At 40.2% G+C, this 15447-nt stretch overlaps 1 protein-coding gene across 1 annotated transcript in view; it reads right to left on the bottom strand.

Annotated features, from left to right (window-relative positions):
• Positions 1 to 15447, bottom strand: part of brinp1 (bone morphogenetic protein/retinoic acid inducible neural-specific 1) — a 103921-nt gene that overhangs the window by 39709 nt on the left and 48765 nt on the right. Inside the window, exon 4 of the mRNA XM_069710713.1 lies at positions 6193 to 6362. Within this exon, the coding sequence (XP_069566814.1) occupies positions 6193 to 6362 (170 nt within the window). The remainder of the gene's footprint in view (positions 1 to 6192; positions 6363 to 15447) is intronic.

Genomic DNA, 15447 nt, shown 5'->3' with positions numbered 1-15447 from the left:
CTTATGCAAGTACAAGAGGGGAATCTTAGTTCACCCCTCATATGTTGCTCATCTAGTGCACCACCAAAGCAAAGACACCATAAGTGTGCAGCCATTCCCACTGTACACAACTTACTTAATGCCCTTTGTGTACACAGCCATGTTTGTTTCACTTGACAGAGCAAACCTATTAAGCTGCTATTTTATCCTGTTAGAGGAGCAAGAGACTTCCATTATGTGTTTCAAACAAGTCATTACCAACACTTATGGGATTCAGTAGCTGATAGGTAAAAGAGTCCTGCATACCATTAACTAACTCACTGAATCACCCAATCAGCAGCCCGTTCCTGACTCTTCTCCAAGCCGAGACAAAGCCCCCCCTCTTGACATATGCTACAGGTCCATCAGCTTTGATCAGCAGACACGCAGTCCACTCAACTTTGCAGTGACGTGTGTGTGCGTGTGTGTGTGTGTGTGTGTGTGTGTGTGTGTGTGTGTGTGTGTGTGTGTGTGTGTGTGTGTGTGTGTGTGTGTGTGTGTGTGTGTGTGTGTGTGTGTGTGTGTGTGTGTGTGTGTGTGTGTGTGTGCTGGATGGATGCTCTCTCCTCTCAACACCTCCCACCTTCCCTTCCTGGGAAACTGACTCAGCAGCCACTGTCAGGTCTGCTTAATTTTGTCATGCTTGACTTCCTGCTACCTGGAGTCTCATCTGCCAAAGCCCCTTAATCCACTTGTCACTCACAACAACAAAAAGCTGGGAAGGTGCTCCTTGAATGAAGACAGGGGATGGGGGAAAGGTGGGTGTACCGGAGATTTGCCCTGGATTTCTTTTATGCAGGTGTGCGAGCAGGTGTATGGCAAGAGCTGTGGGAATTTTTGGAGTTATGGAGAATTTCAACACTGTTTCCAGTCATTACTAGCGATAAAAGCCCCACAAATTCATCTAAAGAAATCAAATGCATCATTCTGCCAAAGGTTTCAGTTTCAGTGAATAGCAAAATAGCAAATAGCAAAATTATTTCAAAGTCCACTTTGATTGATTTGATAAAAGCCCCAAAAATTCATCTAAAGAAATCAAATGCATCATTCTGCCAAATGTTTCAGTTTCAGTGAATAGCAAAATAGCAAATAGCAAAATTATTTCAAAGTCCACTTTGATTGCCCACCGCAAAACATTTGCTCAAACCCCAATGCATTTAAAAGCTGTCCAATTCATTCTTCTCTTTCTGATGTTTTTGTTTTGTTAAAATTTCATAAACCAAAAGCACTTCATCAATGGAATGAAAGGCACCGCAGCCTTGGAGAGTTGAAGACATCTAGGAGGATAATCAGGGCATTTTTTATGTAGAGAGGACAGAAAAATTTAAACTAGTTTTCATGGAGGTATATTGTGTGTTTCCAATATGCCTCCTGTGTGCATGGTGTATGCATAAACTACTTGGCAGCAACGGATGATACAACAGATTGTGACAGCGTTGTGCTGGAAATACAATCAAATTAAGTATAACTGAAATTAGAAAAAGATGGATGCATATGTTGGTTGCCTTTAAATGGCTGTAGGAATTTAATCAAATGAAAAATCGAACTTCCAGTCATGGAGGAATATTGCTTTTACAGTAAAAAAAACAAAAACATTTTTGGCTCAAAGCACTTTAAATTACTGGCAATATGGTCATATTCCCATTAATCTCTTCATGCTGATGATGATATCTAAATCGTATCTAATCCTACACTCTCACATTTATGTGAACGCTTTTCTTTGTTGCTCCTCAGATTACCATGAAACAGATGTTTATCACTACATCAAAATGTTGCTCACCTCGTATTAATAGAAGTTTGTTTTTTCCATCTGTGTTATTTCAGGTAAATGCAATCAATTGCACTCATACCCTCACTAATGTACAATTATAAATTGCAACTCTGTGCCCAAACAAATTGAGCCTTTGCTCTACACCATAATTAACAGCACATGTTTTCAAGTAGGACTTCAGCAACCAATTTGCTGAATCCAGCTGACTCAGGTTTGGCGTTTGACATTTTAGGTGTTCTTCATTTCATATTTACAGGAAGTGAAACACAGTTACAGGATGAAAGTCCACACAATTAGGTGGCAGTCCAATTTGTCTGTGGTGCAGCCTATTTTCACATCTGCGATCTATTTTCTGCTCAGAATCGTGTGATTATAGATCCATGGAAAACCGGAGAAGTCTAAATAATTATGATCAGCAGGGCTTGAAATGAACACCAGCTAACTCGTTCCCCCCCCCCCCCCCCCCCCCCCCCCCCCCCCCCCCCCCCCCCCCCCCCCCCCCCCCCCCCCCCCCCCCCCCCCCCCCCCCCCCCCCCCCCCCCCCCCCCCCCCCCCCCCCCCCCCCCCCCCCCCCCCCCCCCCCCCCCCCCCCCCCCCCCCCCCCCCCCCCCCCCCCCCCCCCCCCCCCCCCCCCCCCCCCCCCCCCCCCCCCCCCCCCCCCCCCCCCCCCCCCCCCCCCCCCCCCCCCCCCCCCCCCCCCCCCCCCCCCCCCCCCCCCCCCCCCCCCCCCCCCCCCCCCCCCAGAGTAGGTACAATTTGACTGAGGCAGATATCGCTATTCTACCTGCAGCTTTGTTGACTGAGGCCTTTTTTCTCTGCCTCCATATAAACATAACATTTCCCTGGTACTCAGACCTCAGTGATGTGTGCTTTGATGTGTCCTTTTCCATCTACTTCTTTCTAAATAGAACAAAATACATGTTCAGCTACTTTACTGCACAGTTGTCTTATTGTCCATCATGTAATTTGCCATGCTGTTGGCATGGTTTCACTCTTATCCACAGCATAGTAATGGTTTCCTACACACTAATATTGACATATTTCACATATGTTTGTCACATTTATATTATCGTCAGCATACCAAATGCCAAAGAGAATATTTAGAAAGATGTAAATAGTGAGTATGTTGAATTTGTCACTATACAGCTGTAAACATGTTTTGTATGTGTGCTGTTATATATTTCACATATCTATAATGTATTTCAGTCTGTAATCCATGCATAGCTGTTGTGGGTTGTCCAAGTCTACATGCCTACTCCATAATATGTGCAGGAAGCCCCACATGCCGAACTGTAGACTTGTTAGTCGAGTCGACATCCTCACACAACCAAACATCCCAGAAGCAGTGCTGCACACTCATGTTCACTCGAACTGTATTTCTATTTTCTTGCTACGCATGTTATGCCTTACAAACTGAGTACATATGAGCAAGGTCATATCAGACCGGGGCTTCCGTCCCGGGTCCCTGAGCTCTATTGTTTATTTGTTATACAGCTATAGTCACTGACTTATAATGTGTAGCACTGATAGTTTGGTGGGACTCAGTGCAAAAAGATGTGGCCGAGCCTCTTTTTTGTTTGTCATTATCAGTGTTAGGAAATCTACTTAAAAATGCAAATCAATTAGTCATTACGCTTTATGTTTGAAAAAGACGACCAGTTGCTCAGTGATGTGTTGCATTGCTTCTTACTTTACTTGCATTGCTCGTCGTAGCTCCATCAGGTGTATAAAACAACTCCACATCCTCCACAACTACGCCTTTGTATTCAAAAGCACGTCGAAGCAGGTAAGAAAACATTGTGCTTCAACAGGGAAGAAGACCACAATTTGGAGGGGTGTGCTGACCGTTCGGCAGCAGCTCGTCTTAATGCCTGACTGCATACGGCTCTCCAGAAGTCCGAGCCTCAGCTACGCAGGTCACACTTCTTTCAACTCTAATCAAAACTCCTGAATGCACATGTACTCATGGCTAATGTTAATGAGCCAGCTGAGATCACGCAACATTTAGATAAGCGTGTGGTAGAGGCTTGTCTCCTTCCCCAACTACTCCAAGCTCATGTGTAATGGACCAATCAGTCAACTGAATGCAATGAAGCTAAACTTAACTACGACGAGACACATTACTGGATGTATTAACTGTAATGCAATTACTAGTAAAGAAAAAAAGTAATCACATTACTGTAACAGATTACAAAGGGCTGCATGAGCGCTCAAAAGTGATTATTACACTTTTCACTGGAAAGACATTCTGTGTTTTGTGTACATCTAGAATTTATTCCTTTATATTTTCAATTAAAGAAAATCCCTCAATCCAAAAAGTGCCTCCCTCCTCGGCGAGAATGAACTCGGGCTAATTACCGAAACATGATCACAAGGGAGGGATTTTCCAAAACTCTGGCCTATTTGGTTTTGCTTGATGTTATTTATATTTTACATTTGGTGTTCCTACCCCCCCCCCCTCTCAGTGTCCCTGTGTGAATCAGTCTGTGAATGAACACAGTGGGCAAGCAGTTGTAGGCAGTTAGCTCACACTGCTCACAAATGGGGTTTTCTTTTATTTTTTTGATCAGTTGGTGGTCAAAAAATTAAAAAGAGACTCTCTTTGGCAGGAAAAAAAAAATCGAAATCATTTGCTGCTCATTATCAACATATTTTCTGCACCTACCAGTGGTAAAATGTGAATTTCTTTCTGTATAAAACCAATCTTATTTGACCCTTACATGTGATGAATATGCATACAGGAAGTCTGTGTTTAGAGTCAGAGAGTTTGCCATTAAGTCACATGCACAAAAATATGTGTGTTTTACCCATCTGCTCCAGCTTGTAAACTTCAGCTTGTGGTCCCATCATTTGCATTAGTGTATTTTCCTACTCTTATAAATGAAAAGTGAAATATGTTAATTTTGTGCGTATCTGTATTAAAACTAGTTTAATCCCTTAAAACGTATGCTGATGTATCTTCACTGATGTACATCCTCTTTGCATTTCTGTTTTTCACTTTCATCTATTTTTTATGATACACCATCTGTCTCTGGAGGAGGTGAAAGTAAAAGGTTTATCTGACTGTCAAAACACGTGGTTTATGAGGAGCCCGCACACTATGTTTATGTTTTCCTGACAGGCAATCTCTTTCTAATAACAGCTTCCTTTCATTATTAAAGATGGGAGGAGCACAGTGGCAACACAGTTTTACAGAAGATAGCTGGGTGTAAGAGTGTGACACCAGACAACACTGTTGATGAGACAGAATGTTCTTCCCCTTTCTTCACCATGTAGTTTTATTTGCATGTAAACTCCTCACATATTCTGGTTCGTGGCAGATTAGAATAGACACCGCGTTGGATACTGTCAAAAAGGTTGTCACGGAAAGCACTCACAAACACCTGTTGTTTTGTCTCTTGAGTTTTCTTAGTCTAATTAAGATGAAACGCTTCCCAAAATAATATTTAAAAAGTCAAATCTGCTCAGAAATACTGACTAAAAACATTAGTATCGGTAAACAATATAGTCCTGATGGGAAAGACCTGTCTCCACAGTGCTTTTGTGGCAAAAAAAAAAAACAACTCTGGCTTTTATGTATTGTATTAAAGGATCAGTGTGCAGGATTTAGGATTATCATTATATTGTAATTTGAGTATAATCACCTAAAACTAAGAATCGTTGTCTTTTCCTTATGTTGCACTGTCATGTTTCTATGGTAACCCTGAACAAACAAATCAAAGAAGGACTCTGCAGAGAGTTTTTACGGCCACTGTAGATTCCAGTTGGTTTCAATCTGCAACCTCACCACTGGATGCCCATAACTCCTAAACACTGCTCCTTTAAACGATCTCAATCGTCTTCAGCGCTGCAGTGATGATGCCCCTGCAAAATAGTGTTGGGGGAAACATGTTTTGAGCATTTTGCACGCTGGGAGGCCAACCCCCGCTTGCATCAAAATGGCTAAATTTACATCATAGACCAAAAAAGAACCGAGCAGGCCTGCCTTACTGCAATATCCAAATCTTAGTCAAAAGTTTCAGCACGTGTTGTTTCCTGTAGCTACGGGGATTTTGAAGATGAAAACACAGATAGCGGAAGATGAATGAATGTCGACCTGACGTAGTCAGTCAATGGCATGCTTTTACCAACAGTCAACATCCAATGAGTCAGACGAGTAAATATTTAATGCTATAAAATAATTAATAGACATAGAAAAAAAAGGCATCTAAGAAAATAATTTTCTAAGAAACGAAACCATCCAATGTATTCTGAAATTCAGGGGTCGGGTTAACAAACTATTTACTGTGTGTACGCTGTATAGAACGATGAATATTACATCTCAGGTGGAGCGTCCATGACTCGTTGGAAAAAAGTGTTGACAGGAGCAGCTACATACATGTCTGCATGTGCACGCGACCAACCTTGATGGCGTTGGTGGATATCTGGATCTCATGCAGCTTTCTCATTGTGCCGTCACGGTCAATGAAGTAGGACGAGGCCAGCTGATGGAGGGCTTCCACATTCTGAGTAGCGTTGGCAAGCTTCCTGTCCAGCTTGTTTTTGGCCAGGTACATGGTCAGTGCCTCTTCTCCTGCAGGTAACAGAAGGGATGGAAATATGATTAGGATTATGCATAAATACAGAACATACCTGTTTTTCTTTTTTTTTTAAAGAACAAGAAAAGTCGGTTAAGTATTTCAGGTATTAATTAAAGAAATGATCTTTCATTGAGTTGTACTAAATCAAAAAATGCGAGAGTACTGTAGATATGTTCATCTGGATTATTTCAGCTGCCAATTGGAGCTCTGAACATAATAGATAATTCAGAGGTCTGAATACCAAGGCTAGCAGTTTTAGCTTGAGAAACCAGATGCCCCACTTTTCCAGGAACAGTCTCCATATTTGCTGCTTTATCCCCAGCTGGCACCATCCCCAGAAATGTCCCTGGTTTTACCCCTATCGGGATAGCATTATTTCCATGAGAGGTCTAGTGATATAGAATTTTACCTGAAAACTGCAGGAATTTTATCCTGTGGAGAACAAATATATGGTATCTGGGCATATTTTTTTTGGTTCTTTCTTTCCAACCAGCCCAGGCAGGGAAAAGACAAGCAGAATACAAACTCAGATATAGAAAGTAGCATTACAGATTGCAGAGTTTTATTAGTGCCAGGAAAATTAGAAAATTGGGGATGAGTACAGGAAATGCTGCAGCTGGTGTTACAACCACGTGGAGCCAAATCAGCCACTTCAGGAGAACTGCATCTGGTTATCTGCACTGTCATCATTGTGTGGCACGTTCCTGGATTACCACAGTCCTACTTTAATTCATCTGGATGACTAAAATTACTCATGTGCATGTTTAAATCAAATTACTGACCCTGTGTTGTGATATTAATGTTGCCTGAGGAGGTTTTTTTTTTTTATATTCCCCTCACTACACAGATGGGATTGGTTTTATTTTTCTCTTTTGATGTGTCTTAAATAAACCAGCCTGCACCAGAAAAAAGGATCTTGACAGTTTTATTAGTGGCTTTATAGAATTTAGTTATTGCTGCTCTAACTATAACAGAAAGAAACCAAACACTCAAGTCACTGTTCTTATCGCTCATGACGGTTTTTAACACCTGGGTCGACCTGAAATCCTCCGTTATTTGTGGAGGTGAAGACAAAGTTCCCACCTCTAATGTGATATGAAAATTACTGCCACTGGAATGAGGTCACATAACTACAGTGAATATAAAACTGATTATGCACACACACAGAAAAAAAATCTGCATGTCTAATCTTTCCCCATAAATGCAGACCTAGAAGAAGAATTCAAATCTGAGAGGTCAGAAATGAAAACCCAAACACCTTTACCTTCCAACATAGTGATGTACACGATGCATATGCCAAGCTGAAATGTCCACAGGAGAAAAGGGGGAGGTTTGACTTTACACTGAGACCCTGACCTTTCAGTAAGTGTCTGCAAGGGGAGGAATGTGAACACTTAGATCAGCAAAAGGGCCAAATATTTACAGAGCACCAGACAGCTGCTCCAATTTGCATGTCTCGTGTTTGTTTGTTGACACACTATAAAGAGTTGAGCCGCTCATTCAATACACATCATATTTCTCCATCTTTCATTCCGACGAGCAGAAACAGACGCAGAAAAAGCAAACAAGCAAACACCAATTCACTTCCACGAGCGCACACAACCTCGCCTTCGAAGATTACTGTTCAAAATGGCAAACCGTATGCCTGGAACTCGCTCAAGAGCATGTCACATATGTTCAGGTTTCCAGTGCTGTGAATGGTTATTTGGCCCCAAGTGCTGCATTGGAATTGGTCACTTAACTTGTGGTGACCGTGACTAGGGGTGGGTAGCAGTCAGGGCCAATGTCTCATGCCTGGTTAGACTCAGGCACTGAGGGGACGGGGGCCCATTCTCTGACGCTGCCATGCTCTCGCTCCCTCAGGGGTTAGCGAAGTTACTTACACACACTTGACTTACACTACTGCGAAAGAATAATGGTCCCACATTAAGCGCTTGATCTGCCATTTTTTTTTTTTTTTTTTTTTTTTATCTCTATTGCAACTTAGTGTGGCATAAAGGAGGTCTTCTGTACATAAATATTTTGTGGTTATAGCTGCTGGACAAGCAAAAAAATCATTACCTCCATGGCTTTAAAAATTCATTTGTGTGCACCTTTCTGGAAGTAATACATTGTGTTACATTATTACAGGGCACCTCACTGGCACTCTGCCAGAATTAATCAGCTCATGCAGAGTTTATGTGTCTACAGCTGAGAGGTATTTAAAAACAAGGCACTGTTTCACCTCATATCAATGCGTGGGTGTGCATGCGTGCAATGGCATTTGCTAAATGTGTAATTTTTTTTTGTCTTCCTTGCGTTTGCATGTATGTGGAGGTCGATAAGGGTTCGGAGGGCAGGTCGGGTTTTAAGGTAATGGAATGGCTAGGGGTGCTCCATTTTGTGCAAATGGCACAGATGTGGGCCACTTTATAGGGAACATTAAACTATACTGCTTTATACTGGAGTGCAAAAGGAAAGAAGTTAATGGATTTCTGTTTTTTTCCGCAAGACTTTCATCATTCAATACATTCACAGAATACAAACATTCACATACACAGTCAAATTCATTAAAACATATCCTGTATTTATTATTTAATGCAATAAAGCTGTTGTATATTTTGGACAATTTTAGGAGAACAGGATCCTTGATAATAATTACTCAATATATATATATACTCAATAAATGTATGTATGTATTTAAAATATATTAAAAAAATTTAAAAAAAACAGGCCCCAGTAGAGAGCGGTAAAACCCAACCACTATATGACAATATATGGAAACTGTAACTATTTTCTTAGATTAAACAATAAACCATGCGATATACCAACCCAAAAATACATGGATAGGCTTTCTAAAATAGTATATAACAGTCTATTTAACTATATCTGCATTATTCCTGTTTGATGGAAGAATTATTCTGAAAGCGGGACTGTTGCTCTGAGATAGTCACGCTCTCAATGCCCAATTATTCCCTGTACATTTGATGTTGGCAGCAGAACAACAAGCACCACAGAGAAGTTTCAGGTATGATGTGGTAGAAAGTAGCAGTGCTGACAAGTTTCACCGGGCCGTCTAACACTACAACCCGGGCCACGGCCACAGTTCTGCATATGAATAACCTCCGTGACCGCAAGTCATTTCAATAAACTACTTCTTCCTCCCGAGTGCTGAACACATGAGACTGTTGCACGGAAAAGGTCTCCGATCCAGTCACAGGTTGTGTATTCACTCTGGAGTGCAGTGGGGCAAATGAGTCCTCAGCTCTAAGATACAGGAGGACTGCATCTCAGAGCTGAAGACCCCGTACACATGTCAAATCCTGATTCTGGAGCTCATCAGTTCTGTTTAATCTGTTTAATTGATCTTGAAGCAAATAAATGTAAACTCTGAGGAAAAAGTTGTTCGTTCTGTTGAAAGGTAGAAATGTAATAAAATGGATCATTTCTCAGTTTACTGCGCTGCCAATACAACCTCTCTTGATCTGGGATGGCGAGTATTGTAATTGTAGCAAAATTGAAATTAATAATGCTGTGTTGTGCAAAGGTTACAATTGAACATTTACCATTAGTTTATAATTGTCTATTGGAGTCACAGTGGTTGGTCAGCAAAAGAGTTTGAGTTGAAGGTTTATTTCAGCTCTCCAAGTAAGACAAAGATCTCTCCTGATATTTAGCTGTTCAGTGAATTTAATTGGATGTTTTTCTTTTGAAACTTTCGCAAACATTTGTATTCCACTGGACTCAAATGCTGGAGACCTCTGTGCACGCACACCAGTGGAATTTACAGCGAAATTGCAGCTCTTGCACTTAAAACGAAAAACTGATTCCAAACCTAGGAGAGAAAAATGACAGATGTGTTAAAACATATTCCTTACACTTGAAGCAAAATGCAAATCTGTCCTTCACACTTTTTTTTTTCTAAAAGCTATATCTTCCTCTAGCATTTACATAGAGCCTTGGATGCACAGTGACTCCTTCACTGTTCTAAACTCCTGGACGACCAGAAAGGTTTGGATTTTATTGTCGGTAAACATCCTGCACTTACGCCATCGCTCTCAGTGGCCGCAGGCAAATCAGAGGTGCTAAGTATCTATGTCAAACTGTTTTCAGTCTCTGCTTCGGAGCTCAGATGAATCGACTCGCAGCGCTGATGTCCTTTGTTGGGAAGTCTGAGGTATATTTTCCTTTAACGGCTTCAAGTCTCCCACGCATGCAGTGTGTACCCAGGTTGCAGTCGGCTCCAATGTTACACTTCAAAATATACATCCCATGTTGGCTCCTTTGAAAGCATTCACAGATGCCAGAAACGAAGCTTCAGGTGTTACATAGCTCGAATGTTCACACAGCAAAATAGCTGCAGGTAATTGGTAATTATATTCCCAAATGTTTGCAGGAGACCCTGTCAGTCGGTGCTCAAAGAAAGTAAGTGATAATCTTCCTCTTATAAATGCCTGTTAGAATAAAGCTTACCTTGACTTTACTACACCACCAGTGAGCCAAAGATTCAACCAGAGACAACACAAGTTAAAACTGGTGTTATATTCCATCAATGCTATTGTTGTTATTTTATTTGTATTTGAATCAGACAGGATCGTGTCATCTTGTGTACAAATATTTGTAAAAATGAAAATCTTTTAAAATGTTAACAACCACATGACAAGGAGAGTCATTATCTCACTGTATCCTGAACAAGAACCTCAACACAAGGCTATAAAAAAATAAATGAAATACATAAGATCTTAGGAAAGAGTATCTCCAATATATATATATATATATATGAATCCAAACAATCCAGTTTTTCATTGTGCCTCAAGGCACCAGAAGCACAATTGTTTTTGCCATAAAAAACAAGCTAAATGAAAAACAAACAAATCCATGCATACATAAATGAATAAAACTAATAATGTACTAAATAAAGGGCTTTAGTTTTAAAGCGCTGAGTTTAAAGGGCTTTAGTTTTAAAGCCCTTAGTGTGGCCCTTCTGAATTCACCATGTTTCTACTGGCAGCCAATTCAATAACTGTGTGCATCTGTATTTATTGATGCTCTGTTGGTAAATGTGTCACTCAATAATCCACGTTATGATTATGATGGTTTATAGAAATTATTCTTTATCTCAAATGTTTTAGCGAAAACATATTTCTACCCAATGCACTCGGATTTTCAGGCTCATGTGTGACTCAATGAGTTTGTTAACTGAAAAACAAACAACTGTGTTGACGAGATTCTTTGCGGCTTTCCAAAAAAAAAAAAATATTTTTCGATGAGTAATGAATCCGAAGAGGTGGAGAGTGCAGAGTTAGCAGGGCTGATGCAGACATAGTGGCCACATTAATGGGAAATATGCCAGGTTGAAATAAAATGAGATTATCCTTTAATACTCTGGAGTTGATTCTGTTATTTGTCCACTTTGCTATAATACTGCGGTGATGTGGTGATGCGGTTTTGGATAAGACAGATCAGCTGCAGGGTACAATTACAGATTTCCAATAAAAGTCCAGTGAAAGACCTCTGCGTAGACTGATCTCTTGTATTTGGGCTTTAACTTGCTCAGGGACACTCTCCTTGCTCCTCAGATCAGAAATAAGTGAAATGGAATGGCCTTCATGATGGCGGACCGGAACGGTTTCTGGGTCAAGCGAGTATCGAGGAGCGGGGAACAATCAGTTAGGGGAATTGGCAGGTACCCTCGACAGGTATGAGTGGCGACGGCAGACCGAGTGTGAAGCTTTCCTGTTGCACGGACGGTGCGGCTGGACACAGATGAACATTGAAGACTGCAGCGCCTGACCTCTATCCTCAGAGTTAATGTATGTTTCTTTGAAGGCCATCTGGACCGGAACCAAGTAGTTTTAGTTGCCTTAAATTGAGAACACCTTAAAGGTGCCCGATGGGGTTTACGCTGAGTTTTTGTTGACATTCAGTGTTACTCATCAAAACACATGGAGTGTCCTGGAGGCTTAACAATTGTATTGGATGCAATTCTTTCTTCATAAAACATGAACAAAGCTGTTTGATACGTTCATTTACGCTTGGTTTTCACCAATGTTCGAGAAAGAAAAGAAAGAAAGAAAGAAAGAAAGAAAGAAAGAAAGAAAGAAAGAAAGAAAGAAAGAAAGAAAGAAAGAAAGAAAGAAAGAAAGAAAGAAAGAAAGAAAGAAAGAAAGATGAATGGCACATGTTAGGTGATATAAGAATGGTAATGCATTTTTATTCAGTTCAGAGGAGGCGACCTCTAATGGGGCTCTTCACACTTGACCACTTAACTTTAAGTTGCCGGGGAGAAGCAGAAATCATTTCTTCCCTCTCAAGTATATAATGACTCATGAGACCACAAAGTGTAGGTGGCTAAAGAGAGAATTAACCTCTTCTTCTTACTTTATCACTCGTCTTGCATGCACATTTATTGGTTCATATAACTGTGTTCTTTAATGGGCAATTCCAAGATGGAGATAAGAGTGTGTTGACCCATAAGTTGAAAGTAAAGGCCCCAAGGTCAAAGACAACATGGTGATAAGTCAGAGGCAGGGAAGATGAGCCAGAGGTTAAATGTAAAGAGAGAGAGAGAGAGAGGAAACACATGAGATGATGCAATACAACAGGAGTGAGAAGGATGCTGTGGTTGAAAATGATACTATGATTATTTCTGTGACTCTTCTTTTTTTTTTTTTTTTTTTTCTTCAACTATTGTCCAATTTTAGCCATCTGCTGAATCTGGAGCTCTGGCATTCTTCCAAAAAACACGTAATTATATTTTGTGATGTTTCAGCCCGATATTATATCTCCAATTAAAAAAAAGAAAAGTGCTGCAGCATGACTCACCTTACAGACTACGGTTCTAAACCTTCACACCTGATATTCCTGTGAACAGTTTAGCTAAATTATTAAAGCCTAAGTGGACTGCAATATTAAGAAATAAAAGAAGGGTCCTGCCAGATTTATTTTTCTGCTAAATACTTAAACACCAGTTGTTTTAGTTGAAGTGCTGACGTACAAACAGCGTCTGAATTTGTTGTGTAGTTATTGGGGGGAGGAGGGGGGGCAACTGGGCAATAGGGACCGGCTCTATTCTAAGTCTTAAAAGTATAAAGGATCTCCACATTCATTTAATTTATGTCCACAAAACTAATCACATATTAATTGCTACATTCTACATCCATAACACGAGTTCTCCTTGAATAACTGGTTGCTCGTATACCTCAATTAAACCAGCTTTTGCAAGTGTGGAGTCTCAAGATCCAACCCTGTCGCACTGTTATATTAGGAGTAAAAAAAAAAACAACACGACAAAAGCATCATGAATGTTTCACAAAAGCATTTGATTGTGAGATTGCAAAGCTACAAACACTATTTTGCACTACTGGAGCGACTGCTTGGCAATGTTTCATGCATACAATTATATAATATGGGGTTTGAGTACTAGAGCGGATTATCTTACTAATTATATCTTGAAAATGCATTTGGCAAAGTAATCAGCTGCCTTCATGCATCCCTCAGAGGCAGAGATAAGATAAGAGATACCGGGGAGAAGCCATTTATATTTAGACTTGGACAGCAGGGGTGCTGAAACTTTTATTTTGGAAAGCGCATCCAAAACACTGACAGCCTCCATTAGAGGCATTTATACGACTTTCATCAGTGAGATTTTGTAATTATGATTTACATTGGCCCACAGTGGTGGAATTTTAGGGGGAGGGTATATTTAAATCAATTGATGAATTAAACATTTGAAAAGGTGAAAAAGCCTTGGAAATATCAATATTAATTAATCTACACTGCCAGTTTGCTGCAGTGCTTCTTCTCTCATATGGGCTATTTAAAAAGTGCTGTCCAGTGTTGGTAGATAAACCAGAGAAATACACACCATTTACCTGAAAGCTGCAGAAGTACTTTAAGGTAAATTTGACACGTACAAAAAGGCCCAACTGACATATGCGTGACTCTTGGGGTGTTGTGCATCAAATTATCACTGAGCTGTTAAATCTTTGTACGTTCAGTCAGCTGATCCACAACAGAAATGTCTTGATATGTCTCCTGCTTTGTTAACACGCACCCATCTTCCTAAAAGCACACTGTGTGGATGTAAAAAAGCAAAACTCCAAATCACATGAAGTTCTCCGCATTTGAAGGTGAAGTTGCTCGCGGCAGTTAACAGGCTGTGTGAGAAGTTGTCCCTTGAGGTCATCACACATTGTGACAAATTAAGCCGAATGTTGGGCAGTTTATGCGTTGCCAACCTGTCATACTGCCTGTGGGAGCATGTTCATTTTGATTTTTGAGAGCCACCTTAAGGATGGTCAGGAGCTATATGTAAATGTACTTGTTACGCAATGTTTGACCGGTAGTACAAGTTGTGGCCTGACAAGCAGAATAGTGTCTGTCATGTGGCAGCATACAATGTAAGCTGGATGTTAGTGTGAAACCAGCTTGACTAATTTATGTGGGCTTCTTTATTTTACTGTTAAAGATATATTTTTACCCAATAATAATTCATCTCCCACTTGCATTACTTATCAGTCCCTCCAGGATTTCTTTTTTTTTTTTTGTGATTTAAAAAGTACTTGATTTTTCTAAAGAAAAAAAAAATTGTGTTTTGTTTTTAACAACTATCTAATAAAGACAGAGTCATATATGGAATCTCTTTCTTTGAGTAGTTAAAAAATAAAAGTCAGGTAACTTTACAAACAGTTTTTTTTTTTTACAAAATGCAATCTTTTTTTTTTAACTTTTTAATTTTTTATTTCTTACAAATATAAGGGTGCAGTAAGTAATGTCTTCAGCAGGGCCTCTATTGAGTACCATTATTACAGAGAAATCATGGGGATTTTGCTAAATTGATAGCTCCCGCAAACATTGCAGTGAATGATTGACTTTGTATTCATTCCTGTGATCGCCAGATTGTGATTTTGTGGAGGGACTGACATTGTTGTTTTCGTGAGAGATGAGTAAATTCTTATATAAGAAAATGATTTGTTTAAAGTCAGAAATTTCCCTCTATCAAGATTACAAATGAAGTCTTGATTAAACTTTAGACTTTCATAAACTTGGGTTTCTTTTGTCTATACATGCCTTGTCACCAAACAGCTACACGTTATG

Source organism: Brachyistius frenatus, unplaced genomic scaffold, assembly GCF_029030835.1.
Source record: "Brachyistius frenatus isolate BFR_SWC_R1_liver_20210118 unplaced genomic scaffold, ASM2903083v1 Contig_94, whole genome shotgun sequence".
Lineage (NCBI taxonomy): Eukaryota > Metazoa > Chordata > Actinopteri > Embiotocidae > Brachyistius > Brachyistius frenatus.
This window is presented reverse-complemented; position numbering and strand designations above follow the sequence as displayed.